The 16,722-nt window shown below is 40.0% G+C and overlaps 1 protein-coding gene across 2 annotated transcripts in view; it reads right to left on the reverse strand.

Moving 5' to 3' along the window:
* Window positions 1-16,722, reverse strand: part of rasa3 (RAS p21 protein activator 3) — a 108,277-nt gene that overhangs the window by 44,558 nt on the left and 46,997 nt on the right. For both annotated transcript variants that reach the window (XM_061887066.1, XM_061887067.1), the window contains exons 3-5: window positions 15,366-15,469; window positions 12,524-12,618; window positions 2,735-2,811 (exon numbers count right to left, since the gene is read on the reverse strand). In XM_061887066.1, the coding sequence (XP_061743050.1) occupies window positions 2,735-2,811; window positions 12,524-12,618; window positions 15,366-15,469 (276 nt within the window). The remainder of the gene's footprint in view (window positions 1-2,734; window positions 2,812-12,523; window positions 12,619-15,365; window positions 15,470-16,722) is intronic.

Below are 16,722 nucleotides of genomic sequence, written 5' to 3' on the forward strand. Positions count from 1 at the left end.
CGCTACATCTGCAAATACAAGTTAAAACTCTACTATGCAAAGCCAAAGCCATTTATCAACAACACTCAGAAACATTGCCACCTTTGCTGGGCCCGAGCTCATCTAAGATGGACTGATGCAAAGTGGAAAAGTGTTCTGTGGTCTGAAAAGGTCATATTTCAAATTGTTTTTGGAAACTGTGGACATCATGTCCTCCTGACCAAAGAGGAAAAGAACCATCCGGATTGTTATAGGCACAAAAGCTGAAAAGCCAGCATGTGTGATGGTATGGGGGTGTATTAGTGCCCAAGGCATGGGTAACTTACACATGTGTGATGGTATGGGGGTGTATTAGTGCCCAAGGCATGGGTAACTTACACGTGTGATGGTATGGGGGTGTATTAGTGAACAAGACATGGGTAACTTACACATGTGTGATGGTATGGGGGTGTATTAGTGCCCAAGGCATGGGTAACTTACACATGTGTGATGGTATGGGGGTGTATTAGTGCCCAAGACATGGGTAACTTACACATGTGTGATGGTATGGGGGTGTATTAGTGCCCAAGGCATGGGTAACTTACACATGTGTGATGGTATGGGGGTGTATTAGTGCCCAAGACATGGGTAACTTACACATGTGTGATGGTATGGGGGTGTATTAGTGCCCAAGGCATGGGTAACTTACACATCTGTGATGGTATGGGGGTGTATTAGTGCCCAAGGCATGGGTAACTTACACATCTGTGAAGGCACCATTAATGCTGAAATGTACATACAGCTTTTGGAGGAACATATGTTGTCATCCAAGCAACGTTATCATGGACGCCCCTGCTTATTTCCACAATGCCAAGCCACGTGTTACAACAGTGTGGCTTCATAGTAAAAGGGTGTGGGTACTAGACTGGCCTGCCTGTAGCCCAGACCTGTCTCCCATTGAACATGTGTGGTGCATTATGAAGCCTAAAATACCACAACGGACACTGTTGAACAACTTAAGCTGTACATCAAGCAAGAATGGGAAATAATTCCACCTGAAAAGCTTCAAAAATGTGTCTCCTCAGTTTGCAAACAATTACTGAGTGTTGTTAAAAGGAAAGGCCATGTAACACGGTGGTAAAAATCCCCCAGTGACAACTTTTTTGCAATGTATTGCTGCCATTATATTCTAAGTTAATGATTAGTTACAAAAAAAACATTAAGTTTCTCAGTGGGAACATTAAATATCTTGTCTTTGCAGTCTATTCAATTGAATATAAGTTGAAAAGGATCAGCAAATCTTTGTATTCTGTTTTTATTTACCATTTACACACCGTGCCAACTTCACTGCTTTTAGGTTTTCTGTAAGGTCATAAACTCACACCATGAATTACCTGCAAAAAAAAACGGTTGCTCGGCAACCAGCTATCCAAGCTGGAATAGTGTACGTGCATCACAAGCAATCATAAAGAAAGTCAGAGTTGGTCTCCGCACTGAGGAAACTGGCGTAGTCAAAACTTCCAGGAGAATGTTTGCCAGGGGAAAGGAGATGAAAAGCAAGTTGTCAGCGGGACAGCATGAGCGGACTGCTTTTCACGCCAATCCATCCATTAGCGGACAGAGTGTGGAAGAAAGTGCGGGGGTGCACGTCCTCAGGCTAAACCACAGGTGACAGCAGCTGACAGGAAGTGGTGGCAAGTCTGGCTTTGCGATGTTGACGTGTTACCAAACCCTGGCTGTGAGTTACAGAATCACATCCTGCAGGTCGACACTCCGTCTTTTCTTGTCAATGCCACCTCCTTGCGTGACGTCCACTACAGTGGCACCGGCACACTGCATGACTTCCACAAGTCCAGACCCTTTCTGACGTGCGGAGAACTTTTAATTGGGTTCTTTATCAATTTGTAACCCAAATGGCAAACAAGATATATATATACATTATATATATAGACATGCACACACACGAGGAAGAAGATTTTCACAACAAAGTTCTCAAGCTTAGTGATATATAGATCAGAATAGAATAGAAAGTATATTATTGATCCCTGGGGGGAATTCAGTAAATATCAGATTATTTAAGATTGTAGGTGGGTTCATTTTGTACCCTTAGCGTTCCTATTTCACTGTTTGTTGCGTTTCACTTGATCGTAAAATATGTCTATCAAAAGGGGGTGTGACATTCATATTTTGTCAATATTCAGTGTTTTATTGTTCATAGAAAAATGTAAAATTCCATTACGTTTTTTAGGGTGGTCTGTCCTAACATTTTTAGCATTCAGACATTGTGAGGTTTTGTATTAGTGTTCCTAAAAATAGACATACCGACCCCCACACACTTGTTCTTTCTCTAAATGTGGCCCCCCCCCCAGTCAAAGTAATTGCCCAGGCCTGCTCTACTCGCTAATTACAGCGACAAAATGCATGGGAGAGCATTTCTGCTGCGTCTTGGTGTCAGTTCTCACTCACCAAGAAGTCACGCGTCTCACCCACGAAAAAGAGATGTACAGTATTACTTACTGACAATACTGAAAAAAGCAGGTACCCATGTATTTTTTCCTGTTGGTATCAAAGTGTAAATACTTTTGACAACCCGAGCTGCATTGTGACTAAAAACTGCAATCAAATGAACGCGAGACAAATGTTCCTGGACACAATTGGGCGGAAGTCGACCGCGTGGTTTTTGCCGCCGCATAACAAAACCAACCGACCAATTTCAGGTGGAACAACACTGCTGGCTTGGAGGATGCAATAACAAAAAAGCGTGTCCGAGCCTTACCGTGTGGCTAATTTGTGGTTGATGACTCCACTGTCTGTGATGACTTCACTTAAGCGGAGCTCCAAGTGCACTTTTCCCTGCAAAAACACAGAAGAAATATTCTCAGTCATGGCGGTGTTTTCATTTTCAGTGAAAGTTAAGAGGAAATAGCTAATATATAATTATTCTTGGATTGGATTCTCCATTTTTTGTACAGATCTAGACCATTAGGGTTATAAAGTGGGGCCTGTTCTTAAAATACTACTCAAAAAACATTTAAAAATGTATTAAAAGGGCAAAGAAGTGAAATAAAAAGTTTTATTTGACAAAAAAGGGCATAAAACAAACAAATAAAAACATCTTTAAAAAAAAAAGAAAACTGATTGATGGATAGATCTGAAGTATATCTAGAGATATAAGTGTTAAAATAAAATGAAAAATACAACAATTATTTTTAACACTTTTATAAGTGTTATTGGATCCCCAATAATTTTAGTTGGATTTTGGTTAAAAAAACGATCATTGCTCGAAAAATGTCTAATGAATTAAAATCAATGTTATGAATCATTGACTTATTTAAGGCTCTAATTACTTCACATCAAATGTTCCACTTTGAAATTTTGGGTGGGAATGGAAATATTGCATGTTTTGGGTTTCCTGCCATAACAAAAGGGCTTTCTTTGAAAAAAAGGACATAAAACAAAAAAAAAAAAGGTTTTACTTTATATAGACAAATAGACCTGAAGTTGATCTAAGTCTTGAATAATATATATTAAAAAACAACATGATTTATTTGTAACATTTTTATGACCGACACACTTCTGAGTCCCCGGGACCAAACTTCAGGGGAGCCCTAAAAATCTATATATATTGTAGAGGTTTTGTCTTACAGTTTTGATAGTCGCCAGTGTTAACTACTGAACTGTAAGTTTAAAGGGTTGGCAACATTGACTATAACCTGCCTGCCCACCTTATAGTTGTTCAGGTAACCCTTGTAAGTTGTGGTTGAGTAATTGACTTGGACACCAATTAGGTCATACCTTAAAAGCAGTCCATCCAACCTATTTTAAGTCACGGTTCGGTAGCCTACACAGATGCCGCCAGTGTCGTACCTTAATAGCAGTTCAGCCAACCCTTTTAAGTTACGGTTTGGTAGTTTACATGGACTACGATTGAAACCATGATTCAGGATGGTGTGTGGAAAAGTTAAATGCCTGTGTCAATCTCCCAGTGAATAACAACATATAAGAGCAACAAGATAAAACAAAGTTCTGTTGAAAGATGACATTGCATACTGGACTTGTCAGGCGACTGAGGGTTTTGATTAACTCTTCAAAAAGTGTTTGACATTAAAAAAGGCTGACAATGTTCAGTAGTGATGGGATCGGCAGTTCTTTTGACTTTATTGAATCACTAGAATCAGTTCCTTAAATTGATTTGTTCACTAAATGACTTCTGCAGCAGCAGTTCTGTGTGCAGGTCGGCGAATCATGAGTCCGTCAGTAACAGTTTGCCCAGCGGCAGATCTCAGCGACACAGTCACTTCTCTGTGTCAGTGGGTTCGCGAGTCCTGATTCTGAATGAGTGAGTGAGTGCAGCGACAACCTGAATCACGTCCTCGGCGACAACCAGTCAGTTCTTGTAGGTTCGTGAAGCAAACCTGAATCACTCAGCTACAGTTCTGTGGGCCAGAGGGCAACAGACGTGAATCGCTCTCTGCCCTGACAGACTCCCCTTGACGTTTGCAAACAGACATTGCAGCTCGAGTAGAGATTCTGTTACTTTTAAAAACACTGTGTGTGCGTTTCCGGCCTGTCCAATAAACAAAGTGGGACTAAATGTCTTGGTTGTTAAATATGTTTTATTGCACTGAAATGAAAATAAGAAATAAATAAAAGTGGGAAATTAAAAAAAATAGTAATAGCCTACTAAAATGCTTGCAATCAACAGTTAAATAAATAGGCCTCGTTTGTTTGGTGCAAAAAAAATATGAAATTAAGAAACCCTTAACAAATTCCAACATAAAAACTAAATGTTCTGTAGCAAAGAAAATGTAAACTTAAATATGCAAACAAAAAGAAAACAAATACCTTCAAAATAAAACAGATAAATTAAGAGCCAGAAATGCCAACATAAAAACTAAATGTTCTGTAGCCTACTTTTAAAAATATAACAAAGAAAATATCAACTTAAATTTGCAAACAAAAAGAAAACACATAGGCTACCTTAAATAAAACAAAACAAATATTAAACCATGTGCCAGAAATGCCAACATTAAAACAAAAATGTCTGTAGCTGATATTTAAAAATATAAAAATGGAAATATCAACTTAAATATGCAATAAAAACTTTATGTGTTGAGATAATAGGGACGGGGCGCGTGTGTGTGTTTGTTTGGCATCTCATGACTTGTGTGAACATTCAGACCAAATTGGACTGAGACATTATTCAAGACATCAATAGATTCCTTGGCGTACCGTGCCTTCCAGCAACAGTATGCATGGTCTGCCCAGCTGCCGGGCAGACCATGCATACTGTGCCTCCAACCTTTTCAGTCACAGTTTGGTAGTGAACATGGGCGCCAGTCGCGTTGTGCTTTAATAGCTGTTCAGCCAACCCTTTTAAGTCACGGTTTGGTAGCTAACATGGGCGCTGATTGCGCAAGAAACCAAGTTAAATGACTTTGAGTCATACGTCGGCCTATAACATGTTATATGAATTTGCGTATTTGACTGCAAAATTGTCCAAAAAGAAGTTCACGTGCAAGTTTAACAACAAGACAAAGAGTCAAAGCAGCACTTGTCTGATATTACTAGAGCGCTATCTCAAAATTGTCTCCACTCGCTTTACATGTGGAAGGCCAATGGTTGCAGAAAGTTCAAAGTCATTTAATACACTTTTAAGAAGAACCAAATGTTGAAACCGTGAGTTAGGATGGTGCGTCGAAAAGCTAAATGCCTGCGTCAGTCTCCCACTTAATAAACATGTCAAAGCAACAGTTTGAAACTAAAATCTGTTTAAAGATAATTTTGGTTCTGAATTTATCATTAATTGGTGAATTTGATTGCCTCTGTAAAAAGTCTCTGACAATCATGCAAACTATCAGCATACAATTAAAAATAAAAGCCTTAGACTTTGGATTGTTATGACTTGTTTTATCATTCAAACTAGTTGGTTTTAAGAAATGTAGGAGACATTAACTGTACAACTACAAAGAACTGAATTGTTAATTGTCTGTAATAAGTGGAAAAGCAGCCTGCCTTATAGTCCTTGTTTTGTTGTTTGGCCAGCCCTTTTAAGTCACGATTCAATAGTCAACATGGGGGCTGATTTGGTCAAACCTTAATAGCTGTTTAGCCAACCCTTTTCAGTTACGGTTCGGTAGTTATCATGAGCGGGGAGGGCATCATATTTTTTGGGAAAAAGTAAAAAAAACACTTGAATGGTCTGAATGAGTATAAAAGGTTGGAGAAATGTTGAAGTAATAACATGTTGAAATGGTATTACGAAATTTCAGGGAAACCGGGAATTGTATCAGTTCTGATTAAGAGGAACGTTTTGACGGTGGAACAGTTGAAATGCCTTGAAAAATGTGGAAGGAGTAGTCGCCAAAAAAAAAAGGGGTGGAAATAGGGCTTTGGAAAAGCAGGAATTCTGGAAAATCCTGGAATTTTTTGGAACTTGGAAAAGATAAAGTTTGAATTTCCAGAATGGTGGAATATGTTGAAGGTGGAATGGTTTGAATAGGTTGAAAAATGTGGAAATGGTGGAAGTTTGAAAAATGGCCAATTCATTTCGAATGGGAAAAATGTCTCGGAAAACCTGGAATTCTGGGAAATCTGGGAATTTGTCAAAGGAAATCCCGCAACTCCTGAATAGGCTGAATAGTTTGAAGTTGGAACGTTTTGAATTGGGTGGAACCCAAGTACCCCCAGGGGGACGCGTTCCCCCATTTGAGAACCACTGCAATAAACAATGTAACTTTACCATGAATTGATTAACATGGATCCTGACTTAAACAAGTTGAAAAACTTGGTGGTAGCGGGGGTGTATAGTGTAGCGTCCTGGAAGAGTTAGTGCTGCAAGGGGTTCTGGGTATTTGTTCTGTTGTGTTTATGTTGTGTTACGGTGCGGATGTTCTCCCGAAATGTGTTTGTCATTCTTGCTTGGTGTGGGTTCACAGTGTGGCGCATATTTGGAACAGTATTAAAGTTGTTTATACGGCCACCCTCAGTTTGACCTGTATGGCTGTTGACCAAGTATGCCTTACATTCACTTGTGTGTGTGCGCAAACCACATACATTATGTGACTGGGCTGGCACGCAAAGGCAGTGTCTTTAAGGTTTACTGGCGCTCTGTACTTTTTGAAACAGATACCGATAAGTTTGTTTGGACATCTCTGGTGTAAAATGTCAGTGATGATCAAATGTACCTATTTAAAAGTGTCAATCATCTCTTCTAAATGAACAATCCAGTTGAGATCAGTTAAAAAAGGTGTCGGTTGTACATTTACAAGTCGTCACATAATCATTTGCTTTGTATGAAAACAGAACATTCAGTTTTCACCAGAAGAAAGAATCACATCCAGCTGCTAAGCTCCGAGCCTCATAAGGCCGCTGATGGAGCCTCGTAAATCAGGAACTACAGTGGTGCCCATATGGTTCCATGCACCACGTGTGAGATTTACGGCTGTGTTACGTCTTTAAATAGGCTCGTTCCGAGCATAGAAGACACAGTCTTCCTTCATCAATCATTTGCACCAAACACAAACATGAAATGTGGTAAACAAGGAGGAAATAGTGGGATCCAGAACGTCACGCGGAGGTATTTCCACTCTGAAGTGATGGGATTAATGACATAATGACAGTGTAGCCCTTAATTAGCGGCATCAGCATGCAAACACACTGGCGTCAGGCTCAGTGATCCGAGCAAAAGGAGGAAGAAAACAGACGAGGAGGCCAACAATGCGTCCTCTATTGACAAGAGAAGACAGAGAGAGAGAGAGAGAGAGAATCTTCCGACTTCATTTGATCCGTCTCTCTCTCGCTTTAGTCTATAACTCCCCTTCTGTCACACGTCCTTCCGCTCCCCTCCTCCCCCGATGAATGTGTCTCTGTTTCACTATGGCGCTCCAGGGCGACACACACCCATCTGTCTGCAGATGTTCCCATTCAGACCGCGTGTGAGCGCATCTGTGCCGGACTACACGCCTCTGTGTGTGTGTGTCTGTGTGTGTGTGTGTGTGTGTGTGTGTGTGTGTGTGTGCACTTCTGACTGTGCATGCATCTGTGTGGGTGGGTAAGAACTGGACTGAATAGTGAATAGCAGGACAGTAATACATGTGGGACAAGTGCAGAGATCAACCACGGGAAGCTAAATCCGGCAAAACAACTTCAGGAAACAGAATCAAGCACCAAGGAAGTACTAGGAGTACAACGATTGGTTTGAACAACCCCTCCCTTCCGAATTTGTGTTTGCTGTCTTGCCGATACGATTCAGAGACTACGTAATTATTTTCGAACGATACAATCCGAAACGATTCATTGGGAGATCAACCACGGGACGCAAAATCCTGCAAAACAACTTCAGGAAACAAATCAAGCACTATGTGGAAGTACTAGGAGTGCAACGATTCGTTCGAACAACCATCCCGTTCCAAATTTTTTTTGTTTGCGGTCTTACCGATACGATACAACTTTTTTAGAACGATACAATCCGAAATGATTCAGTGAGAGATCAACCACGAACGCAAAATCCTGCAAAACAACTTCAGGAAACTAAATCAAGTACTATGTGGAAGTACTAGGAGTGCAACGATTCGTTCGAACAACCATCCCATTCCAAATTTTTTGTATTTGCCGTCTTACCGATAAGATTCCGAGACGATACAATTTTTTAGAACGATACGATCCGAAACGATTCAGTGGGCGATCAACCACGGGATGCAAAATCCTGCAAAACAACTTCAGGAAATCAAGCACCAAGGAAGTACTAGAAGTACAACAATTGGTTTGAACAACAATTCCATTCCGAATTTGTGTTTGCTGTCTTGCCGATACGATTCAGAGACGATATAATTTTTTTCAAACGATTCAGTGAGAGATCAACCACATGACATAAATCCGGCAAAATATATTCACGAAACAAAATCAAGCACTATGTGGAAGTACGAAGAGTGCAACGATTCATTTGAACAAGAATTCTATTCCAAATTTTTTGGTTGCTGTCTTGCCGATACGATTCAGAGACGATTCAATTTTTTAGAACGATACAATTCAGTGTATCAACCACAAGACGGTAAATCCGTCAAAACAACTTCAGGAAATCAAGCACTTTGGAAGTACAAGGAGTGTAACGATTTGTTTGAACAACCATTCCATTCCAATTTTTTTGGTTGCCATCTTGCTGATACGATTCATGGTCGATATAATTTTTTTCGAACGATTCAGTGAGAGATCAACTACGAGACGGTAAATCCAGCAAAACAAATTCAGGAAACAAAATCAAACACTATGTGGAGATTTTTAGGAGTGTAACGTTTCGTTTGAACATCAATTATATTCTGAATTTTTTGGTTGCCATTCATCCGATTTGATTCAGGGACGATATCATTTTTTTAAGAACGATACAATCCGAAAATATTCAGTGGGAGATCAACCAAGGGACGGTAAATCTTGCAAAACTACTTAAGGAAAGAAAATCAAAAGGCCTTTTTTTTTTTTTAAACTGTCTTTGACAAGTCCGATATAAAGCGGGGTAAGGATTGGAATTGATAAGATTTTTCCAGTTCTGATTCCACTTTTGATTCTGCTAAATGATTCTTATCTTTATCGAGTTGGCTATGGATTCTTCTTTGGGAAAAAAAAAAATAACAAAAAGATAGATTAGCGTCAATTTTGTTCAGTTTAGAGTTAACATAACCTGACAAAGTCAACTGTAAGATATCAAGCACACCTGTGAAGTGAAGACCATTTCAGGTGACTACCTCTTGAAGCTCATTGAGAGAATGCCAAGAGTGTACAAAGCAGTAATTAGAGCAAAGGGGGGCTATTTTAAAGAAATAGCCACCTTTTTTTGTGAAGTACATAACCCCACATGTGTTCATTCATAGTTTTGATGTGACAATCTACAATGTAAATTGTCATCAATCAATGTTTATTTATATAGTCTTAAATCACAAGGGTCTCAAAGGGCTGCACAAACCACAACAACATCCTCGGTAGAGCCCACATAAGGGCAAGGAAAAACTCACCCCATTGTGACGTCGGTGACAGTGATGACTCTGAAAATCAAGAGGCTTTTTAGCCCAATGCGGCCCTCAAGTCCAAAAGTTTGGACACCCCTGCACTAAACTCTGAAGAGCATCTTCAAGTGGATTTGTCTAATCAGCCATTTGGGGAATTAGTGAGAACCTTAATGAGCTAGACAACCCTCAGATAAAGTGTAGAAAGTTTCCTTTTTCTCCATAGTTAATGAGGAAGTAGCTGATGAATTTTACATGAAGAGAAGAGATCAGTAAAAGGAAGTCTTGCCTCCAACTGTTGCCTGCTCTACAAACAAACAATCACAGTAACAGGAAGCTGCTCTTCTTCACTCAGTCCCTCCAGGATGTCGCAGGCTTTTTTTCTGTGTGCTTGCCGTTGCTCCCCGAAACAACTGAACTCATGCCGCCTTTTTCAGGAAGTAAAAGCAAAAGTTACAATGTTTTGAGGCTTTTTTTCCCCCAATGACATTGAATCAGCTTGTGACTTTATGAATGTGTTGTTAATGTTTGGAGTGTGAACTCAACCTCACACACAGCCATGCAAATAATGTACTGATGTTTTACTCCTTTTACACTTGATGGCAGTAACAGCCATACTTGCCAACCTTGAGACCTCAGAATTCAGGAGATGGGGGTGGATGTCTTTAGGTGGGCTGGGATGGTGGGGGCGGAGCTTGGTGGTAGCGGGGGGGATATATTGGAGCGTCCCGGAAGAGTTAGTGCTGCAAAGGGTTCTGGGTATTTGTTCTGTTGTGTTACGGTTCGGATGTTCTCCCGAAATGTGTTTGTCATTCTTGTTTGGTGTGGGTTCACAGTGTGGTGCATATTTGTAACACTGTTAAAGTTGTTTATACGACCACCTTCAGTGTGACCTGTATGGCTGTTGACCAACTATGCCTTGCATTCACTTATGAGTGTGTAAAAGCCGCATATGTGACTGGGCCGGAACGCTGTCTGTATGGAGGAAAAGCGGACGTGACGACGGGTTGTAGAGGACACTAAAGGCAGTGATTTTAAGGCACGCCCCCGGCATTTTAGTCCGCGTGGAATTCAGGAGAATGGTTGCCCTGGGAGATTTTCAGGAAGGGCACTGAAATTCGGGAGTTTGGTATGGTAAAAGCACACATCTTGGGAACAAACGTCTGTATTTTACCTCTGTTTAAATTATATATTTTTGCCTGTAGTTCTCTGCTTTTTGTGTGTTTACTTGATTGTGGTGTACAGCCCTTTGTATTTCAACTGTGGGTGTTTTTAAATAAACTTGATACGGTATGCTTTTTTAAATGTTTAAATCAGTGTTTCTTAACCATTGGGCCTACTGTTGGGCCGCCAAAAAACATGTGTTTCCCAGCTGTGGTGGCACTCACTTGTAATACACTTTTCCAGTGTCCTGGGCATGAGGTTAAAGTGGCTCCTCTATGGGTTCTTGGGGAACTAAGAGATTTTGCCCTTTACTACTGTTACCCCAGGTGGCAGTCAGGTACTTGGCAAAGGCCTAGTACCTGACTGCCCCCTAGCCAGGGATACGTTGAAGACCTCAACGGCGGAGCAGGCGGAAGACGGTAGATGGAAGAACTACCACAACGGCTGCGATGGTGGAGGAAGGCTGCAGCAGAAAAGGGTCCCCAGTCGTCTTGGACTCCATGCCACTGGACCCTGACCTGATTCTGTCAAGGATGGCGAGGTGACTGTCTGTGCACCAGTCTCCCCACTTGAAACAAAGTCACGCACAGGCATCCTCCATAAAGGGATACACCCCTACCAGGAGGATTGTCATACTCGTTCCAGCGACCGCCGATGACACTTTTCCACCACTTGTGGCAACAATGACAACATCAAACAGAAGAAGTGTGGCGCTAAAGTCATAGAGAACTTTCTTTAAGAGCAAACATTATGACTAAATTTGTGAAACTGTATTTACATCTGCATTTTAACTTTGTTTGTGGCGGCATAGCTCGGTTGGTAGAGTGGCCGTGCCAGCAACTTGAGGGTTCCAGGTTCGATACCTGCTTCCGCCATCCTAGTCACTGCCGTTGTGTCCTTGGGCAAGACACTTTACCCACCTGCTGCCAGTGCCACCCACACTGCTTTAAATGGAACTCAGATATTGGGTTTCACTATGTAAAAGCGCTATATAAATACAATAAACTTCACCTATTTATTAATAAACATATGCATTATTATTTACTGTTTATTTAATTACAATGCAGATTTATTTAGAAGATGTATTTTTGGTCAGTTTTTATGAGTCCCTTCTTTTGCTGTATTTAGTTCATCATCCCGACCTACTGTAAGCTTGAAAATAATAAGACAAGCTTTCATAACATGTGACAAGGTTGTTAACAGGAAGTAGGTTAGATATATTTATTAAATAGGACTTTTATGAAGAGTAATATTTACTAGGTCAATGGTAATATTGATATTCTGCCCAGGTGTAGTTTAAGGTCTTTACATCGCTGACTAGTCGGTAACCAGCTGGACTTTAAGACAGGAAGTAGAGCGGATGATTGAATTGCACTGTCGTGTTTCCTCTTGTCCGTACTCACCTGCACCTCGGAGTCAGCGCTGACAGGTTGGAGCTGGAACCAGGTGTCTTTGCCGTGATATTTCTGCAGGTCCTCTTTCTTCACCGCAACCTTGCCTACACACGACACCGCAACAAAACCACAAATTAGCTGAAAAAAGGCAGCCAAAGACCACCAAAAATTAAATGTACGCATTCTCAGTCACTGTACAGCAGGGGTGTCCAAACTTTATCAAGCACAAGGGGGGTTCATTTTGATATTTGTCATTTTCAAAAGCAATAGAATAAATATAAATATATTTTTTGTACTTTTAGGGTTGCCCTCAAGTTTGGTCCCGGAGACCCAGAAGTGTCCCAGTCAAAGAAATGTCATTTATTAACTGTATGTTTTTCTAGGATTAAATCTCTAGATCAATTTCAGATCTATCTGTACATTTGAAGTTTTTTATTTTTATTTTGTATGTCTTATGTGAGAGCCAACGATTACTACTTCGGGACAAATAACCATTTTTTTTTATAGTTTGAGTATACACGGAGAAAGAGTTACACATTTAAAAAGCTAGGCTGAAGCAGATTTGGTGAAACACTAAACCAACATGTAGCATTGTAGCTAAACAAAATACAAACATAACGCAACAGTCACTTACAATGTACACTCAATGGGATGGTTGTATCTTTCAGCGATAAACAAGACAGTCAGTTGTAATGTACACTCTCAATGGGATGGTTGTATATTTCAGCACTGAACAAGACAGTCACTTATAATGTACACTCAATGGGATGGTTGTGTCTTTCAGCACAAAACGAAACAGTCACCTACAATGCACACTCTCAATGGGATGGTTGTATCTTTCAGCGATAAACAAGACAGTCAGTTGTAATGTACACTCTCAATGGGATGGTTGTATCTTTCAGCACTAAACAAGACAGTCACTTATAATGTACACTCTCAATGGGATGGTTGTATCTTTCAGCACAAAACGAAACAGTCACCTACAATGCACACTCTCAATGTATATTTCAGCACAGAATAGTCACTTACAATATATGCTCTCAATAAATTGGTTGTACCTTTCTGCGCTAAACAAGACTGTCCCTTACAATGTACGCTCTCAATGGGATGGTTTTATCTTTCAGCACAAAACAAAACAGTCACCTACAATGTATGCTCTCTATTGGGTGGTTTTTATCTTTCAGCACAAAATATTCACTTAGAATGTACATTCTCAATGGGATGGTAGTATTTTTCAGCACAAAACAAAATAGCCACTTACAAAGTACACTCCCACTAAGATGGTTGTATTTAAGAAACATATGTAGGATGGTTGTATCTTTCATCAGAAAACAGTTACTTACTAAGTACGCTCTTACTGGGATGGTTGTATCTTTCAGCAGAAAACAAAACAGCCACTTACAAAGTACGCTCTCACTGGGATGGTTGTATCATTCAGCGTGAAACAGCCACTTACGATGTACGCTCTTACTGAGATGATTGTATCTTTCAGCACGTAACAAAACAGCCACCTACAATGTACATTCTCAATGGGATGGTGGTATCTTTCAGGACAAAACAAAAACAGCCACTTACAATGTACGCGCTCGATGAGAAGGTTGTATTTAAGAAACATATGTAGGACGGTTGTATCTTTCGGTAAGAAAAACAAAACAGTCACTTACTAAATACGCTCTTACTGGGATGGTTGTATCTTTCAGCAGAAAACAAAGCAGACACTTACAAAGTACGCTCTCACTGGGATGGTTGTATCATTTAGCACAGAAAAGCCACTTATGATGTACGCTCTTACTGGGATGATTGTATCTTTTAGCACATAACAACACAGCCACCTACAATGTACACTCAATTCTCAATTGGATGGTTGTATCTTTCAGCACAAAACAAAACAGCCACTTACAAAGTACGCTCTTACTGACATGGTTATATCTTTCAGCACAAAACAGCCACTTACAAAGCATCCTCCCGCTGGGGTGGTTGTATCTTTCAGCAGGAAACAAAACAGCCACTTACAAAAGTACACTCTCACTGGGATGGTTGTATCATTTAGCACAGAAAAAACACTTACAAAAAAGCATCCTCCCGCTGGGGTGGTTGTATCTTTCAGCAGGAAAACAAAACAGCCACATATGTAGGATAGTTGTATCTTTCGGCAGTAAACAAAACAGCCACTTACAAAGTCAGTTCTCCCTGGGATGGTTGTATCGTTCAGTAAAGAACATCCACTTACAATGTACGCTCTTACTGGGATGATTGTATCTTTCGGCACATAAAAAACAGCCACCTACAATGTACACTCTCAATAGGATAGTAGTATCTTTCATTAAAAAATAAAAGAGTCATTTAAAATGTACACTCTCACTGGGATGGTTGTATATTTCAGCACTAGACAGCCACGTACAATGTACGATCTTACTGGGATGGTTGTATTTTTCAGCACAAGCACTGTTTTGCTACAATGGTGTGAGGCATGATTTATAATCTACAATTGGCTTTCCCTCATTTAAAGCAGATGCAGTAGCAGGTCTTGTAGCTAGCATTAGCCTGTTGAGCTGGTCTTAGCAAGGCGCGGTGTCACTACGCCAGAAAAGTAGTTCCTCAGCTTTAGAGCCTACACTAACGATGGCGCCAAAATGCAGGTAATAACATGTAAATGGAGCGTTGTTGGAGGTTTTTATGAGAACTCGAAAGGCGAAAAAGTAGAATTACCATTACCTGCAATATTTCACTATCTCGAAGTCACAGAAAAGGGATTAACGTACGTGTTTGTGTCTCACGTAAGGACTGTGGATGTGGGGCAAATTTGAAAAAAGAGGTGCAAAAAAACCCATCCCAGATGTTTGAGACCCACCGATACTGGAGTCCCTCCTGAAGACGTCCCTGTCGAAGATGTAGAAGGAGAGGTGTCTGAAGCTGCGTGGGATCTCACAGTAGAAGTCCTCGCCATAGAACGGACTGTTGGAGAGAGGCGACACCACAGAGAAAAAACACTGACATGTTATATCGCTCAGGGCTGAGTCCGCAATTAAAGGCTTACATGTTTTGTCACCTGAGATGAAAGGAGGCAAAGTTACAGTACACACGTAATATGATCCTAAAATGATCATAAAATACTTGACAGCTTCTGAATATGTTGAATTAGGTTTTGCACATTTGATTTAACTTGCTGCCAACAGCTGGACTGAGGCTGGTGTGCATGATGATGAAACATGGCTGGACTTGCTGGCCACAATCAAGATTAATCGAATTCCATCATTTCACAAAGATCTTATTTTCTTTAAAAATAATGAATACATGACTTACTTATAAAACTTTTTAGAGCATGTCCATTTTTCGGACTTGAAAAAAAAAGTAATTGTTCCAAAGGTAATAATGCATGAAAAGCAGCGTTGTTATAAATTATTGACCTATTAAAAGCCGTAATTATCTTATTTAAAGTATTCGACTTTGCAACAATTTTTTGCAAAATGTTGTCTTTGTGTTTTTCCCATAATAAAAAATTAAAGATGGTGGGCTTAAAGTAGAACATTAAAAAAACATTACAAATATATAAAAACGTTATATCTATGGATAGGTCTGAATCTGGGGAAGAATTTAAAGAGAAACTTAAAAAAAGAAAAAGAATATATAACTACCTTCCACATTATTCCACCCATTCAAAACGTTCAACTTCAAACCTATTCAGGAGCTGCAGGCTTTCCCTTGACAAATTCCAAACAGTCCCAGATTTCCCAGAATTCCAGGTTTTCTGGGACATTTTTCCCATTCAAAATGAATTGGCCATTTTTCAAACTTCCACCATTTCCACATTTTTCAACCTATTCAAACCATTCCACCTTTCTGGAAATTCTAACTTCGTCTTTTCCAACTTTCATAAAAATTCCAAGATTTTCTAGAATTCCTGCTTTTCCAAAGCCTTATTTCCACCCTTTTTTCTGGCAACTACTCCTTCCACATTTTAACGCATTCCAACTGTTCCACCGTCAAAACATTCCTCTTAATCAGAATTGATACAATTCCCGGTTTTCTTGATATTTTGTAATACCATTTCTCATTTCAATATATTACTTCAACATTTCTCCGCCGATTAAAAAAAAACAATCAAAACCCACCTTTTTATTTCTATAAGGCAGGCTGCTCTTCCACTTATTACAGACTATTCATTAACAATTCAGCTCTTTGTAGTTATGCTTTTAATCAGGTGACAT

Source organism: Nerophis ophidion, linkage group LG25, assembly GCF_033978795.1.
Source record: "Nerophis ophidion isolate RoL-2023_Sa linkage group LG25, RoL_Noph_v1.0, whole genome shotgun sequence".
Lineage (NCBI taxonomy): Eukaryota > Metazoa > Chordata > Actinopteri > Syngnathiformes > Syngnathidae > Nerophis > Nerophis ophidion.